Source organism: Microplitis mediator, chromosome 1 (genome assembly GCF_029852145.1).
Source record: "Microplitis mediator isolate UGA2020A chromosome 1, iyMicMedi2.1, whole genome shotgun sequence".
Taxonomy (NCBI): domain Eukaryota; kingdom Metazoa; phylum Arthropoda; class Insecta; order Hymenoptera; family Braconidae; genus Microplitis; species Microplitis mediator.
Genome location: NC_079969.1, coordinates 16234779 through 16252594, shown reverse-complemented (window position 1 = coordinate 16252594; position 17816 = coordinate 16234779). Strand labels below are relative to the sequence as shown.

Sequence of the window (17816 nt, the reverse complement as noted above, 5' to 3'; positions counted from 1 at the left end):
TTGCTACTAGGGTATACTTAAGACTGATTCGATAGATGCATACTTAGCGCACGATTTTACAGAAGAAATCGGTTTTTCGGTTGATAATTAAAACTACAATACTTTAACAAGAATTTTTTATTTAAGCATTATAATTATTTTTACATAATTGTAATAAGTTATAAATAATAATACTAATTTACTTTTTTTTACTTATTATGTTAACTAGTCATTTTTAAGAATGATCATAGTTAATATTGTTTGTACTTGAAGAAATTTACAAATTTAGATCACAGATCATAAACTTTACTTCAGGCGTAAAACTTTCTAATAAAATAATAATTTGATCATTATATTTAGTTATTTTGAACTTATTATTCGATACTTTGGTGTCTATTATTTTTCTTTTTAAACTCTTATCGAACTTTAAATATTTCAAATGCTGTAGATTTTTTAATTTAAAAATTATTAGTTTACCTGAAAATAAAACAAATATAAATAACTTTACAAATAATGTAACTATTATATAAAATAATAACATGACAATATAAGTAAAAAATAAAGAAGATAAAACTAAAAAAAAAAAGCAAACAACTGACTTGGAAAGTATTATTGTATATATAAAACTATTGTGGGTCTACTATTTCTCATACTTTAAATTAAGTATAGGCTAGTAAAAATTAATAATCAAATTATGTTATTATAATATTTTTCCGCCTATGTATTAATAAATAATTACCTTCTGTTGTAGCAACGAAAAGATGATTAAAATATAATGACATGCAAGTAATTTCAGAACCGCCCGGCATAATTCTTTCTGGTATTTCGTAGTGTTTTAGTGTTGTAATATGTTTATTACGTTTGTCGAAACTTGATACTTGAACGATGAATTTTCTTGCTGTAAAATGTAAATATAATTACAAAGTATATATTTATAAGAGTCGGTCTCTCGCGCGTTAGGATCGAATCCTCCGAAGGGTAGTGGCAAAAATCCAATTCTGAGAGAGAATAGCGAGCATGTAGATATGATATTAATATGATGATGGGCTGTATGAAAATAATTATCCCTTTACCTCACTAGGATTGTAAATAATAAAAAAAAAAAAAATAAATGTCTTGAATTTATTATTGTTGAAATAATTAAAAGCGCTAGGCAATAGAGCAGCTAAAACCATGAATTCATAATAGTGGTTACTATTGTGACGCTCCCGTCCAGTTTCTAATTTAAGAAAATTATAATTAATTTTTTTTCGGTAATATATAATAAAACTTTGGTCACTTAGATGAAGAAAAATTCTTCAGCAGAGTAACTAAAGCAGATAAACGATTTCCGCGAACACCGTCGTGGTCCGTAGTCTAAACTCATGACGAAGCATGAGACCCGGCCCTCGACGCCGTTCGCTAAGGTAACCTGAGATACGACGTTGGACGATTTATAATTTTGTAATTTTTTTTACTGGATCTGCGGATGCAGAGCAGTCTCGGGACCTCTGTCCGGTGACCGACTGACTTTAAAGATTCAAACAGTGCCATCACAGGAGGTCTATCGACTTTCCAATGATGTCCACCTGGGCAATATTTAATTCTTAATCAATTAACTAATAAATTAAACGAATTAACATTCACCCAAAGTGTTACACTATAGTTATATCGTGATGATGATTTTATCGAATTGGGTTTGCTGACTATAGAAGTATGATTGTCATAACAATTTTCTTCTGGACATGCTGAATGAGAAATAGTACGATTTATAACTGGATAGTCACCATTACTATACTTTTCTGTTACTATTTAGTAAGATCATATCAGTTAACGAAACTGTAGTCGATAGTAGAAGTCTGATTTAACTATTTTTTTATAGTTCAGAAAAACTTTTTTAACTATGTCGAGTTTTCATCAGATGTCGACGTTTTGAGGTCCTAGGAAGCTATTCTGACTATTTTCAGAATGATGTGTGTGTGTGTGTGTGTGTGTGTGTGTGTGTGTGTGTGTGTGTGTGTGACCGGTCTATAACTTGTTAACTAACGAATCGATTTGGATGGTTCAGGTGGCAATCGAAAAAGCTTGTTGGCCCTCAACTTTCCTGGAAATTTCAGATCATTTGATCGAGCAGACTCGAAAATATTGGCGAATGACGAAAAAAAAACAATTTATTTTTTTAGTTTTTTAGTGATTTCTCAGAAATGACTTGAACGATCGACTTCAAAATCTAATCAGCTCTAGAACTTTATAAGCCGCGTCGAATTCTACCTCAACCATCTCAATCGGTTAATTTGTTCGAGAGATATCGTTGGCGAAAGAAATGATAAAAAACGGTTTTTTTTCGATTATCTTTGAAGTGACTCATTCGATCAATTTCAAAATTTAATCAGCTCTAGAATTCAAGAGAACACGCCGATTTCCACCTCAAACGTCAAAATCGGTTGATTAGTTCAAAAGATATCGGCGCTGAAAAGTTAGAAAAATAACATTTATGTTATTTTTTCCAGATAAATCAAAATATAATGTGCTAAAATGTGTCTAAAATCATACCAACTCTTTCTCTTTATAGTCTCTTCCGATCATCAGATAATGTCATATAACTTGTTCCTTAGTTTTAAACATATTGTCAGCAAAAAATTGAAAAACCCAGTCTTTAATGTTTTTCTCGGATATTCCATATATTATTGCTCTGACCTAAGTCAAAACTCATTCAAATATTGATTTTGATCACTGACATTGATTTCTGCCTCAACACATTTATTTTAGAGAACATAATCGATAATAAAAATTTAAAAGCCGCTTCTTCATTAATGATTTTTGATTCTTCACTTTTCAAACTCTAGCATAAAACGTAACTTGTTAGAGCTTGAAAAGCTCATAAAAAAATGATTCCATGTAATAGTATTTTCGAGCTCGAAGAGCTCGAAAATATGTTCACAGTGATGTTTTCAAGCTCCTTGAAAACAGCGGGAAGTTTTGGGGCTGGCCCGCAGGGTCAACCGACGCCCAGATTCTTTAAAAAGTTATGCCTGTTTAAAAAACAATCGGTCTATCGGTTGACCCTGCGGGCCAGCCCCAAAACTTCTTACATTTTTCGCGCTCCTGAAGCTCGAAAAATCCTCGTGAATACATTTTCGAGTTCTTCGAGCTCGAAAATACTTTTGTATGCCGTTCTTTTCGAAAAAAAAAACGTTTTTTACCATTTTTTCTCTGGCGATATCTCGTAAACGAATTTACCAATTGAGACGGTTGAGGTAGCAATCGACGCGTTTTTTCTAAATCTAAAGCTGATCAAATTTTGAATTTGAATTATTGAGTCGTTTTTGAGAAATTTCAAAAAAACTAAAAAAACACAATTTTTTTTTATTCTTTCGTTAACGGTTTCTCTTGAACAAATGAACTGATTTTGATGGTTGAGGTGGCATTCGACGTGGCTTATAAAGTTTTCAAGTCAATCTCTTAGGTCTACGGGTAGCGGGTTAAACTTTCAACTGCGAGGTCTATGGTTCAAATCCTGCGCACGCCCGATTTTTTTTTTTTTATATAGATAGGTAGATAGATAGAAATTTTGTTTACTTGGCCATGTAGTCTAAGCTCCTTGCGGCCATCCTTTATACCTTCAATTACAATTTTTGTATAGTATAACATTCGAGTTTCATACATCATTGCGATTATTAAGCAATTTACATTTATAAATAATCAATTCTAATCTAAAATTAGAACAATTTCAATATCACTGTTATTAATTATTATTATTATTTTGTATTATTTTGTATACTGATAAAGTGTTTGTAGCAAGCATCTCTAAACTCGCAAAAAGATAGTAAATTAGTACAAGTAGGTGGCCGTAAATTCCAAACCCGTATAGCGGATATTATAAATGATTTTTCATATTTAATTAGACGGCTTGGAAGCAATTTTAAATAATCCTGTCTTATATCACCTCTTCGTAGCCTTGGCTTCAAAAAAACTTATATAGAAATACTTATATATAATTATATATAGTTATACATAATTATATATAATTATATAGGGCCATTTTTTATTTATAATTTTTTTACTCGGATGGGTATGAACAGACATGAACATACCTGCCCTGATTAAAAAAAGCGATTTAAAACGCTTCGAAATAAAAAATTTCAAATACTTTTTAATGCCCCTTGCGGTCCTGCAACCACCGTGGAACCACCGTGGTTTCGTGACATTTCACCACAGTTGATCCACAGTGGATCCACAGTTTTTTTACCATAATTGGTTAAAAAATTTTTAAAAACAAATGCGTTATTTATAAGATAGTAGAAAATTTTTTTCCGGAAATATAATTAATAATCAAAATAATGATTTTTAAGATAAAAATCATTTCTTAAAAAAATTTTTTTGTTCCTTAAAATCGCATTTGTTAGTTAACAATTTTTTTTTGCAAGTCAATATGAATATTAAGGAACCGTTTTTTTTTTTAAATCATAATTTTCATTGCCCTTTATAAATGTAAAGAGTAATTTTTTTATTTCAATTTTTTATTTGTTTTTTAAATAAACAATTTGTTATAAACAAATGGAATTTCGCCCTATATTTTTTTTTAAATACTATAAAAATATACAAAAACGGTCATGTGACGTTTTTTTAGAAAAAAAAATTTTTTATATTTTTTTTATAATTTATAAAATTCTCATGCTTCGAACTTGCAGTTTTCTTCCGTGTTTCTCATTCTAATAATTATTATAACTTATAAACTTTCGAAGATACGACCATGACCGTTCGAGTCTTTATTGTTTATCATAAAACAAAAAATAAATTAAGCTATAATTTTAAACTCTTGATCAATTATTAATTTCGTTTTAAGTAAATGTTTATAAAAAAATTTTGAGAAAATTTTTTTTTTGCTTCTAAATTGGAACTTCGTTGAAACTATGAAAGATAAGATTAAAGTACTCAAAGTCAATTTTGTTCTCCATTAAGCAATAAACAATTTCAGATTTGTTTCAATGCTTCAGCTCAATTTTTCTCTGAACAATGAGAGAAATCATTCGGAAAAAAGAGATATTCTTGTGTTTGAAGAGTTAGTATCTTAATAACTAAAAGTTATATTGACATTAAATTTATTTGTATGTTGTTGAAAAAATAATCATATAAAAGTCAATAAATAATTGAGCTGAAACATTAAAAAAATTTTTCTGAAAATCTTTTTATAAACATTCACTTAAAACTAAATAAATAAATGATCAAGAGTTTAAAATGATAGCTTTATTTATTGTTTCATGATAAACAATAAAGACTTGAAGGGTCATGGTCGTATCTTCGATAGTTTATAAGTTATAATAATTATTAGAATGAGAAACACGGAAGAAAACTGCAAGTTCGAAACATGAGAACTTTATAAATTATAGAAAAAATATAAAAAAAATTTTTTCTATAGTATTTAAAAAAAATATAATTTTTTTAAATTTAAAAATCATAAATAATCAACAGTTAAAAAAAAATAACATGAATATTTTTTTTACATTTTAATAAATATAAAAAACTCCAAATAACACTTTTCACAGCTGCACAAATTTTCTACAGGAAGTTTTAATACACGAAAAAAATTCCTCTGCGGCAATTAAATTGGTTTTGTTAAATTCTATTAAACTAAAATTGATTTGGGGCAACTAAATTTTATTACGTTAACATGATCTATTTTCTCAATTTTTAATAAATGATTTAATAGACTCTATTTGGTTGACATTAATAATTCTCTCTCTAAGATAATAAAATCATTTGGTTAAGTTAAGAAAATATTTATTTAATAGACAAATAAATTATTTTACAGTGCCAACAACCCCAAATATTAAAGCAATATATTATTATATCAACTCTAATAAATATTACTTAGACACAAAAAAATATATCTATTTAGAATAAATATATATATATATATATATATATATATATATATATATATATATATATATATATATATATATATATATATATATATATATATATATATATATATATATATATATATTAGGGTGGCGCAAAAAAACCGACTATTTTTTTTTTTCCATCTCGCATGAAAATTTGTTGGTATACGATGTTTTAAGAAGCCTCTCCACAAATCAGCTCGATAAAAAATTTTTAAGAGGTCGCTCACGAATTTTGAAAATATCAAAAATGATCAAAATTCGGATTTTTATTTAAAAATTTTTTTTTTTCTCGTGGCAGCAATAGTTTATATCTATGAAATCATGACTATGCTGAAAATTTCAGCCCGAAATTTAAATATTTAAACGGCGCTCAAGAATTTTGAATGTTTCCGAGCGCAGTCTCTTGGACGTTTTTGAGCGACCCTTAAATATTAATAATAAAGCTTCTCGATTTTTTCACCATCAATTTGCATGACAATGAATGAAAATATAACCCGAGAAATAAAAATAATAAGTTATTTACATACTTTTTTATTTTTTAATCCAATTTGTAGGTTTTTCCGCTTATTCAAAACTTACCAAATTTTATTGTTTAAGACTGTCCTGTATATTTTTGGTTATGCCAAAGTTATATTTAAGTAGAATGACAATAATTGAGTTATAAAAACTAATTCAAACTATTAGTTACATATTATCAGCTAATATTCGAAATTCTTGAGCGCCGTTTAAATATTTAAATTTTGGGCTGAAATTTTCAGCATAGTCATGATTTTACAAATCTAAACTATTGCTGCCACGAGAAAAAAAAAATTTTTTAAATAAAAATCCGAATTTCGATCATTTTTGATATTTTCAAAATTCGTGAGCGACCTCTTAAAAATTTTTAATTGAGCTGATTTGTGGAGAGGCTTCTTAAAACATCGTAAACCAACAAATTTTCATGCGAGATGGAAAAAAAAAAAATAGTCGGTTTTTTTGCGCCACCCTAATATATATATATTTGTTCGAGATTAATGAATATATATTTAATCCTAATGATTATTGATTTAAAAAGTTATGATGCTAGGCAGCAGCAGCGGAAGTAGTTCAGTGCTCACCACTAGATCGCGCCCACCTTTTGTAGTGTCCCTGGTAAGATACTTATTTCAGAAGTTATAAATTCTGATCTTGAAGCAATCATGGAATGCGTTACTCGCTGAATGTTAGCAGAGAGATGATAATCCATTTTTGATAGTAATACAGGGGTATCTTGTATTACACTATGACATTAATGTTTTCTTGAACTATTTTTGTCAAAGTACAAAAAATAAATTTTGAGGTGAGACCAAAATATACATACGCGCTTTCGCGCTAAGGCATGTGAAAATCGGTCTTCGGTCACTTACTATCAACCCAGCAAAGATGAATCTAGTTTATAGTAAATTTAATTTTTTAAGACTTATAGCTTTACATCGTAATTCAATTGTAGTTTCACTCTCGAATTTTTCATTTTTTTTATTTGATAGTTGGTAAAATCTATTTTTAGTTAGTGCTTATGTATTAAACGGTATAACTATACCATAAAAGTACGTTGAAAACGTACTGCAAACACGACAAAAAAAACCATAAAACCACTATGAATCCACGGTGGATTTATAGTGGATTTATAGTGGTTTCACCTTGGATCCACGGTGGTTTCACCGTGGAACCACGGTGGATAAATGTCACAAAACCACGGTGGATCCACGATGGATTCACGGTGAAACCACGGTGGATCCACAGTGGATCCACGGTAGATTTATTGTGGTTTCAAGACCGCGAGGGCGCTTTTGAATACCTTGAATACTTTTGAATCCCTCTTCGTATGGGCATTTAACATTGCAAATCGTTTTAAATCGCTTTTTTTAATCAGGGTGATCAGACCTGAACATGCCTGGCCAGGTCTGGTCAGACCCGGTCATTTTTCATATCTGATTGTATACCCTATATATATAATATATGAATTATAGAAGTTATATACATACCATTTTCGATGGCATATGCTATTACGACATTTATACACGGAATGATAAGTTTATAATACTCCAGAATTTCCTTCCTCACTTCCGCAATTGCAGTATACTTATCATTATAAGCACTAAAAGTTACTGGTAAAGGTTTTGACTGTGGAAGCTTAACTATTGTTGTTAGCAAAAAGTTTTTTAGCTTGCGCGATTGATGAATTATCATTATCTGCAAAACAAAAAAAAATAATAGTTATTAAATTTACAGAACAGTGTTATAATTTATTTTTTAATTAAAATAATATACTGGTAAAGAAAAATTGAAATAATCTAAGAAAATTTTTTACAACCATTCTAATAATTATAAAATCATACTCAGTTATTTTTCTATGATATTAACAAATATATGGATTGAAATGTATTATCATTTCAATGTTACTGAATCAACAGAACGGAAGTGTTCATTTTCTAAAATTTTCTAGAATTTCTTTTTCAAATTATTGAATCTTAGGGAAATTTCTTGACTAATAGACACAAAACGTAATGAACACATCCTGAAAGCCGATTTCAAGGGAAAATATTTACATCATAATTGTGATGACTATACTTACTTTTCTCCCTTCTGCATAAAAATCAATAAGTTCATAGGAATCATCTTCAGTATAATAAATTTTTAATATTTCTGTTGTAGTTATTTCATTTTCAACGTAATCTAATCTGATGACGTTCATTGTTTCACCCACAGTATTTATAAGGTAAAAATATTCATCAGTTCCCCGTCTTATTGTAAAAAATAAAATAATAAAAATTAAAAATTTAATACATAATACAATATATCTCATAAGTATATTGTTTAATAAATTAATAACTATAAACTTGCATATTTATCACCGTAAGGATAATAATAGTTTCCGAAATTCTGCAGTACGAAAAATAAGTGGAGTTTGAATTTTAATTTTTCTGTTAACGTCCCAAAAGAAAATTCGATTGCGAAAATATACAACATTGATTACTGTTCCATTACCTAAAAAATTTGATTAAATTAAATTCCGATTGATTTTTAAAAAAACAAAACAAAACTATATATTTATGAGCAATTAAGTAGTAAATAAATTTTATAAATTCACCAGTTATCCAAAGTTTCATCTCAATTGAAAAATAGAATCTATTGAATCTTTCAATTTCACGAGAATTAAATTGAATACCATCAACGTAATAATTGAAATGAAACTCATGCGTCTTGTCTATCCGTTCATTGATATCAAAGAAACAAATTCCTCCTATATTCCTTGTTCCCACAGCAAAATGACCAGCTGAAATAATTTATTTGAAAATCTTTTAATGAAGATATACAGCAAATAACACTTAGCAAGAATTGTCATACACGGAAAAAAAATTCTAATTAAATTTACGATAATAATATCGTAATTTGTCCTATTGATTATTGTAGTGGTGGACTAGACTTTCAAAATCATAATTTTTACGATGTAGCGTTGGAAATTTCACTTAAGAAATAATACTTTAGACAAATAATACGAAGTTTTAAGCTCTTTAATATAAATTACGATGTGAATATCGTAAAATTTGAAGAGAAATTTTAAATAAAAGAATAAAATAATAATCGTTCGGACGTTGGATTCGAACCCAAGACCTTTCGAGTGCGAAGTGTCCGACGCCTTGGACCACTCGGCCACCGAAGAGCCAGTCTCTGTCCGTTCGCGGTATGAGAAGCATCGATTGTGTAGCCACTGTGACTATCACATTTTTTTCTTTATTATTATTCAAGTACGATTATTATAACCGTCCTCAGCACTATTCACAGTTTAATTTTAGGCTGTGAATTAGTGTCCTGAGTGATCCAGTGGATTATATTTTTTCTATAACACCGAAAATTATGAATAAACCTAGTAATTAAGCCGGGCAAAGCATATCAAGGGCTGCCAGCCCGCCTATTATCCACCATGGATCGTAAAAGGAAGCTGGACACCCAGAGCCCTAGCACCAGTGGTAGTGAAATTGACGTTACAACTATTAGCTATTACCTGTATGAAAGCCAAGGCGATTGAGTATTTCACACACACGCCAAGGCATTTAAAAATCAAGCCACTTGTGTTGAAAGGAATAAGCGGAGGATTTGACGAAAATGACGTGGCTGCAGCACTCAACAGCCTTAACCTCAACCAGGTAAAAATAATTAAAGTCTCAAAATTAATATTCAACAAAGAAACACCGACGAAATATCATTTTACAGTCACGCTTGCTCATGACAGTCTGGCAGCGCCACTGACAAGGACAAGAAAGCTTCTTAATCAATTCATTAGATGGGAGCGACTCAAAAAACCTACCATTTTCTAATGCAAGAAGTGTCTTAAAATTGGACATGCATTACAAATTGTAATTTTAAACCCAAATGCAGTAAATGTTCTCAAGAACATGAAACCAAAGATTGCCCACTCAACGTGGCAAATGATGTAACTAAATTCAGCTGCGCTAATTGCGGTGAACTTGGACATTCAGCAGCCTATAGAGGCTGTCCAATGATGAAAATGACCACTAAGATAGTCAAACATATGAAACATCAAAAGGCCAGCAATAAAAGAAATACCATCAATGCCATAAATAATTACGTAGTGCCAGGACAGTCATACGCTCTTGTAGCTAACCCAACTCAAACACATAACACTCAACCGGGCCATACTGGACCAGGACAACCCTCCAACCACACCGACAGAAGTAATTTTGCAACCCTCAATAATTCTAATAACAATAGCAATAACCCTATCACCTCCAACCTGGAGGAACTACTATCGAATTTCAAAAACGAAATAATTAAAGAAATACAAGACCTGAATATTAAAATACTAAATAATTCAATCAGAATTGACCATATTATGGGACACCTCAATATTAAATAGTTATGGATCCACACGACAACAGTAGAATTAAAATCACAGCAATTAACGTCAACTCAATTGGCACGCTTAAACGCAGATATGATCTCCAAAAATACATTGATCAAAATAACCCAGACATATGCCTCATGTCTGAAACTAAACTCAATCCCAAACACAAGCTGCAGCTAACAAATCATCATCTGATCAGAACGGATAGGCCAAACTCAACTCGGGGCGGTGGGACGGCAATCGCTGTCAACAAAAAATTTGCATACACCTCGATCCAATTTCCGAATTCACAGAGTAATAAAGTCATTGAATTCACAGCCATAAAAATCAAAACTAACTCGCAAAACACCTTAATTATTATCAGCCTATACGCCACTCAAAGTGCAAACAAAACGTTCATCAAGGAACTCGACAAACTGGCTGAAGACTTTAATCTAAAAAATAGTAAAGTGTTCTATGTAATTGCAGGCGATTACAATGCTAGAAATACAACCTGGAATGACTCAATCACTAATGACAGAGGAAGACATCTAGAGTAATGGATAAACAGCAAAAGCGTTGATTATAAAGCAGTCTTGTTGTCGCCTAACAAACCTATCTATCCAAAGGCGGGGTCGTATCTAGATCACTGTATCATTGATATGAGACTCAATGTAGTAGATCTCAAAAATGGTAAACTAAAAACTTTACCATATGACAGCGATCATGATGCGATAACATTCACGATTAGCGGTGCTGATATCGATGCTAGGCTGACGGACATGCATAATAATACTACATCCTACTTCAACTTTAAAAAAACAAATTGGAGAAAATTCAATAAATTCATCCACCAATCATACCCGAATGGAGCCGATATACCACATAACAGAAATCTGAGCATAACGGAAATTGATCAAGCTATAACACATTTAGAAAACTTAATTACAGATCCCATTAATAATACTGTTCCTAAAAATTTGAAAAATGACATAGGATACTACCATAAATATGATAATAATACTATAAAAAAACTACACGCATATAAATCATTTTTAATCACCAGGTTATTAAACAACATGGTTATAAGTGCACAAGGTAAAAACAGAATCAAGCTGCTGCTGAAACGAATCAATAAAAACCTGTATAATCAAAAACATCAACTACAAAAACCCGCTAGAATTTTTCCCTAAAATCAACAAATTCCTAAGACCCAGAAAGTCCATCAACATCAACACTCTCAAAGTGCAATCAGACAATACTCCATTCAGCATGACGATCCACCATCAATACCCACACTTAATGAACAATAACGCTGTCATAGCTTCGGACCCTGAAGATAAACTATTCATTATTGGGAAATATCTAGAAAGTATTAACTCGCCAAGATACACAAATCTTGGTACAAACATTAAAAAAAGAGTTGATGAAAAAGTTTTACAATTAATTAATCTAAAGAATCAGATGAGATCGAAACAGGACACATTCACAACCTTCTCGGACTGCAACCCAGCTTACTATCCAAACCAACAGGATATGGAGGTTAAATTTCTCTATAGTTACCCCGAAGTGATGGCGATACTGAAAAAGCTAAAGAACAAAACCTCAGCTGGCCTGGACCTAGTACCGACAATTGTGCTTAAAAATCTTCCGGAATATATAATCAAAGATTATACAATAATCTTTAATAACTCTATCAATAATGCGTATTTCCCAGTAAGATGGAAAACAGCCAAAGTATTACCAATCCTGAAAAAGGACAAAGATCCAGAACTACCCCAAAGTTACCGCCCGATCAGCCTCACAATGAGTATAAGCAAAGTGTTCGAAAGATTCATCAAAAAACAGATCGATATTATAATCGCAAAAAATAACATTATACCGAATAACCAGTTCAGTTTTAAAAGTAAACACTCCACCTCACACGCACTCAACAAATTCATATCTGATATCATCAAGCACTTACATAATGAACTTATTGTTAGAGCAGTATTCCTGGATCAAGAGAAGGCATTCGATTCGGTTTGGATCTATGGCCTCACATATAAACTGTACTACATGAACTTCCCTATCGGATTAATATTATTTCTGCTTGACATGCTGATCGGCAAAAAATTCCACACTTGGAACGGTACTACTATCTCTAAAGAGATATTTTTAATCGAAGAGGGCATGCAGCAAGGAACAGTACTGTCACCAGTACTGTTTAATTTGTATGACAGTGACACCAATGAAGTAGCAGAGCTACTTACCGAAGATATGGAATCTGGGTCGTTCGCAGACGATAGAGTCATCTACGGCGCTGACCAGCGTGTCGACTTACGGGTAGCCAAGCTTCAGCACAGAGTTAAAAAGATTAACCAGCATTACACGAACTGGAATCTTAAAATTAACGCACTAAAAAGTGAGCTGGTTTTCTTTAGGAGACCAGTCAAACAAGTCAAAGTCTCACAGTACAATAAACTTAAAACAGCAAGAATTACAGTCACTGACCACACCGGCAATACGAACATCATTCCAACCAGTAAGACAGCTAAATATCTTGGAGTCACCCTGGACCACCTACTACACATGACAACGCATCATAAAATCCAATTAGAAAAAGCCAGAAATGCAGTAAAAATGAACGCCAGAATTTTCTATAATAGGAATCTGGATGAAAAAGCCAAAATAATTTGCTACCAGTTACTGGTCAGGCCGTTGATCACATATGCGGCACCTGTTCTTTGGAACATGGGTCCATCCGTAATGGAGAAATTCCGCCGACTAGAAAGATCTGTATTAAGAGCATGTAGTAGACTCTACCGTAAAGCTGAAACTGACTACAGAGAAAGAATCAGCAATGCTGTGCTTTACCACAAGGCAAACATTACCAGACTTGACTGCTTTTTATTAAACTGTGTCGTAATTACTACGCGAATTATCAAAATATCAACAATCCATTAATGGATAAAGTACGCATTACTGATGATGACGACTGCATTAGCAAATGCCAGTCTGGATATATTACGCCTGAGATGTTCATCTTCTGTAATACAGCAGGTGTCATTCAGGATGATAACAACTTACCAACGATTTATCATAAAAAACGTCACTGCAAAAACAGGAAAATCAACTTGTCACCAGAAGATGGCACTCGTCTATTGTATTCTATCGCTCTGCCCAGTATCGATACTACTGACAAGTATAGACTTGATAAAGATTATTGGTGGCTCCAGAACGATGCCAGGCAACTTGACGAAATCAGAAGAAGAACGAGATGGAATGAGTGAACCACATATCACACCAAGACAAGTCACACAGTGACTACTCTGTGCATATGTATCATTGTAAATAGTGTAAATATAATCCCTGCCCCTCCACCAGCCCTAACTCCCAGTCCTTCCTCTCCTCCCCTCCCATAAAATTAATCAGATGTTTTTTTTTCAGTGCTCTATATTTTTGACATCTTATTACCAAAAGTGTTGATTTGCTGTAACCTTTAGCAATTTATTCAAGATTTGTTATTTAAAACTCCAATATATTTATAATAATGTTAGTATGGTATGGTGGCGAGATCTATCTACGGTAGCTAACCACCAAATACATTTAAATATTGATTAAGTCTTTTCTTGTAATTTTTATACTTTGATATATTATGTAATGTTTTGAGATAAATAAAAACTAATTTTTCAAACAAAACAAAAAAAGCCACCGGAGCCTACACATTAGATAGTTTTTAAGGTCCATATAAACGATTTGAATAAACATTCAAAAGTCATGAGAGCGCCTCTTGCGGAGGACGCAGTTAATATTTAAAAATTATGATACAACATCGTAATTTTTATAGCTTACATCGTATTATAACAGAGGCAGCACTGTAATATTTATTTTACTCAAAAGTACATAGAAAGATAAATATAGGAATAAATATAGTTTTTGAATTGTAATTTTTATTTCTTTTTTTTTACGATGTTAAATTATAATTTTTGAAGTAATTTTTAATCCTAAAAGTCTTTGTTAAAATTACGATGTTAAATAGTAAAAAATATAACCCACATAGTAAATTTTGAAATAAGATATTTTAAAATTGACGCTAATAAAAGTCTAGTCCACGATTACGATGTTAACATCGTAAATTTTGCTAGAATTTTCTTTCCGTGTATACGCAATCTAGAAACGACTAAAAAATATGGAAATTTTTACTTTCAGCATAAATAAAAAATCCAAAAATTATTTGATATTTTGACTAATACTGTAAGTAAAAAAATCAACATATTTTCTAATCATTAATAGTTTGCTTAGTCATATATTAATTTTTGTTAAAATGTTTCGTTTTGTGATACAAAATTTATTAGGGGTGTGCGAATTCTCGAAACTTCGAATTATTCGAGGCGAATCGAATAACAATTCGATTCGAGATTCGCCTCGAAGATTCGAATAGTTCGAAAGATTCGAACTTTTTTAAATCTCACGTTCATCGAATTTATGATCATATGGACTATTTTCAGGTACAAATATAATAATATAATAGTTTTTCAATTTAATAAAGCCATAAATATTAAATTTTTCAGATGCAATAATATTATTTACCGAAGATTCGGAAAAATTTCGAACTATTCGATACTCGACTCGAATCTAACTATTCGATTCGAACAAGATTCGCACACCCCTAAAATTTATGACTAAATTACAGAACGTTAAGTGTTTAAAATTATGATTTAATTAAAGAAACATATCCCTGTTTAGGATATCTTACAGAATCCAATAGATTCTCATAGAGATTTTATAAGAATGAATTAGTTCTATGAGAAGTGCTATAGTTAAGTATTAGGGCCTTATACATACAGCTATAAGAATCTATCGGATTTTTGAAGCAGGTATAGAATAAAACTTTATCTCGCCTAATAAGTCATAAGAAAATGTCGAATTTTCAAAACTTATTCGAGGAGGAAAATTTTCTGGAGTAACATCAAAAGCTTCAAAACGAAAATGGCCGGCATTAATCACTTTATGCCATTTTTTGTACAATAGAAAAATTAATTTAAACTCTTTTTCCTTTAAATGGTTGTACTTATCACTTTTCAATGAGGGATATTGTAGTTTAATTAATTGATTTTTCCATGGTTTTATCCCGTTCATTGTACATCTGCCTCTCCACTTTGCCATATCAGCAATGACAGCTTTGCAATTACTATCTACGTGACGTAGCGTCTGATATTCCTTTCCTCCAAGATATGAAAATATTTTTCTTTTCAGTTCAGTCGGCAACTGATTAAAGCTCATTGTTAATTTTATTTTGTATGTGCTATTATCGAGAATCAGAAACAAAAGAATTATAAATTTAATCTGTTAGTAAGTCACTCAGATCAATGACTTGATCAAACGACAATTTTTCAATTAATGAATGTGAGACATTTTCATTTCTTTTTTATAGAAGAATATCAAAATGAGTCATAAAAGTCGAAAAATATTTCCTGGTCATTGTTCAATTTATCACCGATGCAAGTCGACGTATTTCTAATTCATCCTCGTAATTTCTATGCATGATGTACAGAAAAAACATGATTGTGTTAGAAATCTATAGAAATAGAATTTTTCAGAAAATTCTAATTCAAATTTTGCCTCGATTCACTGCCTATAGTTTTTTTTTTTTTTTTTTTTGTTATTAATTCTGTATTTGTATAATTTTCCGTAATTATTCAGAAGATGCGAGAATTTTCGCAATACTTTAGAAAAAAATATACAATGTTTTGGAGCACTCTAAAAATAATTTTCTAAAACAAAATTCAAATGAAATATAGTAAAATTATTTAGAGAAATATGATTATTACAACTATTTCTAAAAGAGATAACTTATTCATAAAAACTTTTTTCCTAATTCATTGAGACAAGTCGACGGCTAACTGATATAACTAAAACCAGTCAAAACAAAAGGCCATTCGGCAGCCGAAATGGAAGTAGATTTCTCATTGTTTAATTTTTTTCACTGTTCAAATAAAAGTTGATGATGAAATAAATTTTTTTTTTACATTTTCTTAAAAATTTTCGAGATGCTAAAACAAAAAAAATAATAAAGATCTGGGCGTCGGTTAACCCTGCGGGCCAGCCCCAAAACTTCCCGCTGTTTTCGAGCTCAAGGAGCTTGAAAACATCACTGTGAATATATTTTCGAGCTCGAAAATACTATTACATGGAATTATTTTTTTATGATCTTTTCAAGCTCTAACAAGTTACGTTTTATGCTAGAGTTTGATAAATTAAGAATCGAAAATTGTTAATGAAGAAGCGGTTTTTAAATTTTTATTCTCGATTATGTTCAATGAAATAAATGCATCGAGGCAGAAATCAATGTCAGTGATCAAAATCAAGATTTAAACGAGTTTTGACTTAGGTCAGAGCAATAATATATGAAATATCCGAGAAAAACATTAAAAACTGGATTTTCTCAATTTTTTGCTAATGATATGTTTTAAACTAACAAACAAGTTAGATGACATTAAATGATAATCGAAAGAGACTATAAACAGAACGAGTTGGTATGATTTCAAAAACATTTAGTACATCATATTTTGATTTATCCGGAAAACATAACATTTTATGTTATTTTTTTAACTTTTCAGCGCCGATATCTTTTGAACTAATGAACCGATTGTGACGTTCGAGGTGGCATTCGGCGTGTTTTATTGAGTTCTAGAGCTGATTAGATTTTTAAATTGATCGGATGAGTCACTTCAAAGATAATTGAAAAAAACCGTTTTTTATCATTTCTTTCGCCAACGATATCTCTCGAACGAATTAACCGATTGAGATGGTTGAGGTGGCATTCGACGCGGCTTATGAAGTTCTAGAGCTGATTAGATTTTGAAGTCGATCGTTCGAGTCGTTTCTGAGAAATCACTAAAAAACTAAAAAATAAATTTTTTTTTTTCGTAATTCGCCAATTTTTTCGAGTCTGCTTGATCAAATGATCTGAAATTTTCAGGAAAGTTGAGGGCCAACAAGCTCTTTCGATTGCCACCTCAACCATCCAAATCGATTCATTAGTTAAAAAGTTACAAAGAGTTTACACACACACACACACACACACACACACACACACACAC

General features: G+C 31.1%; 1 protein-coding gene across 4 annotated transcripts; it reads right to left on the bottom strand.

Moving 5' to 3' along the window:
• Window positions 1-241: 241 nt before the first annotated feature.
• LOC130677588 (uncharacterized) lies at window positions 242-16119 on the bottom strand. 4 transcript variants are annotated; one of them, XM_057484420.1, is made up of 7 exons: window positions 15615-16119; window positions 8977-9162; window positions 8741-8873; window positions 8461-8629; window positions 7871-8078; window positions 719-877; window positions 242-456 (listed from the first exon to the last, which is right to left on the bottom strand). In XM_057484420.1, the coding sequence occupies exons 1-7, from the start codon at window positions 15994-15996 to the stop codon at window positions 257-259; spliced, it is 1437 nt and encodes a 478-aa protein (XP_057340403.1). In that variant the 5' UTR covers window positions 15997-16119; the 3' UTR covers window positions 242-256. The 4 variants fall into 4 exon arrangements, 3 of the variants coding, with proteins under 3 accessions (XP_057340403.1, XP_057340411.1, XP_057340423.1); XM_057484428.1 differs by having other exon boundaries at window positions 15792-16119; XR_008991635.1 differs by lacking the exon at window positions 242-456 and adding an exon at window positions 3538-3920 and having other exon boundaries at window positions 754-877.
• Window positions 16120-17816: the final 1697 nt, after the last annotated feature.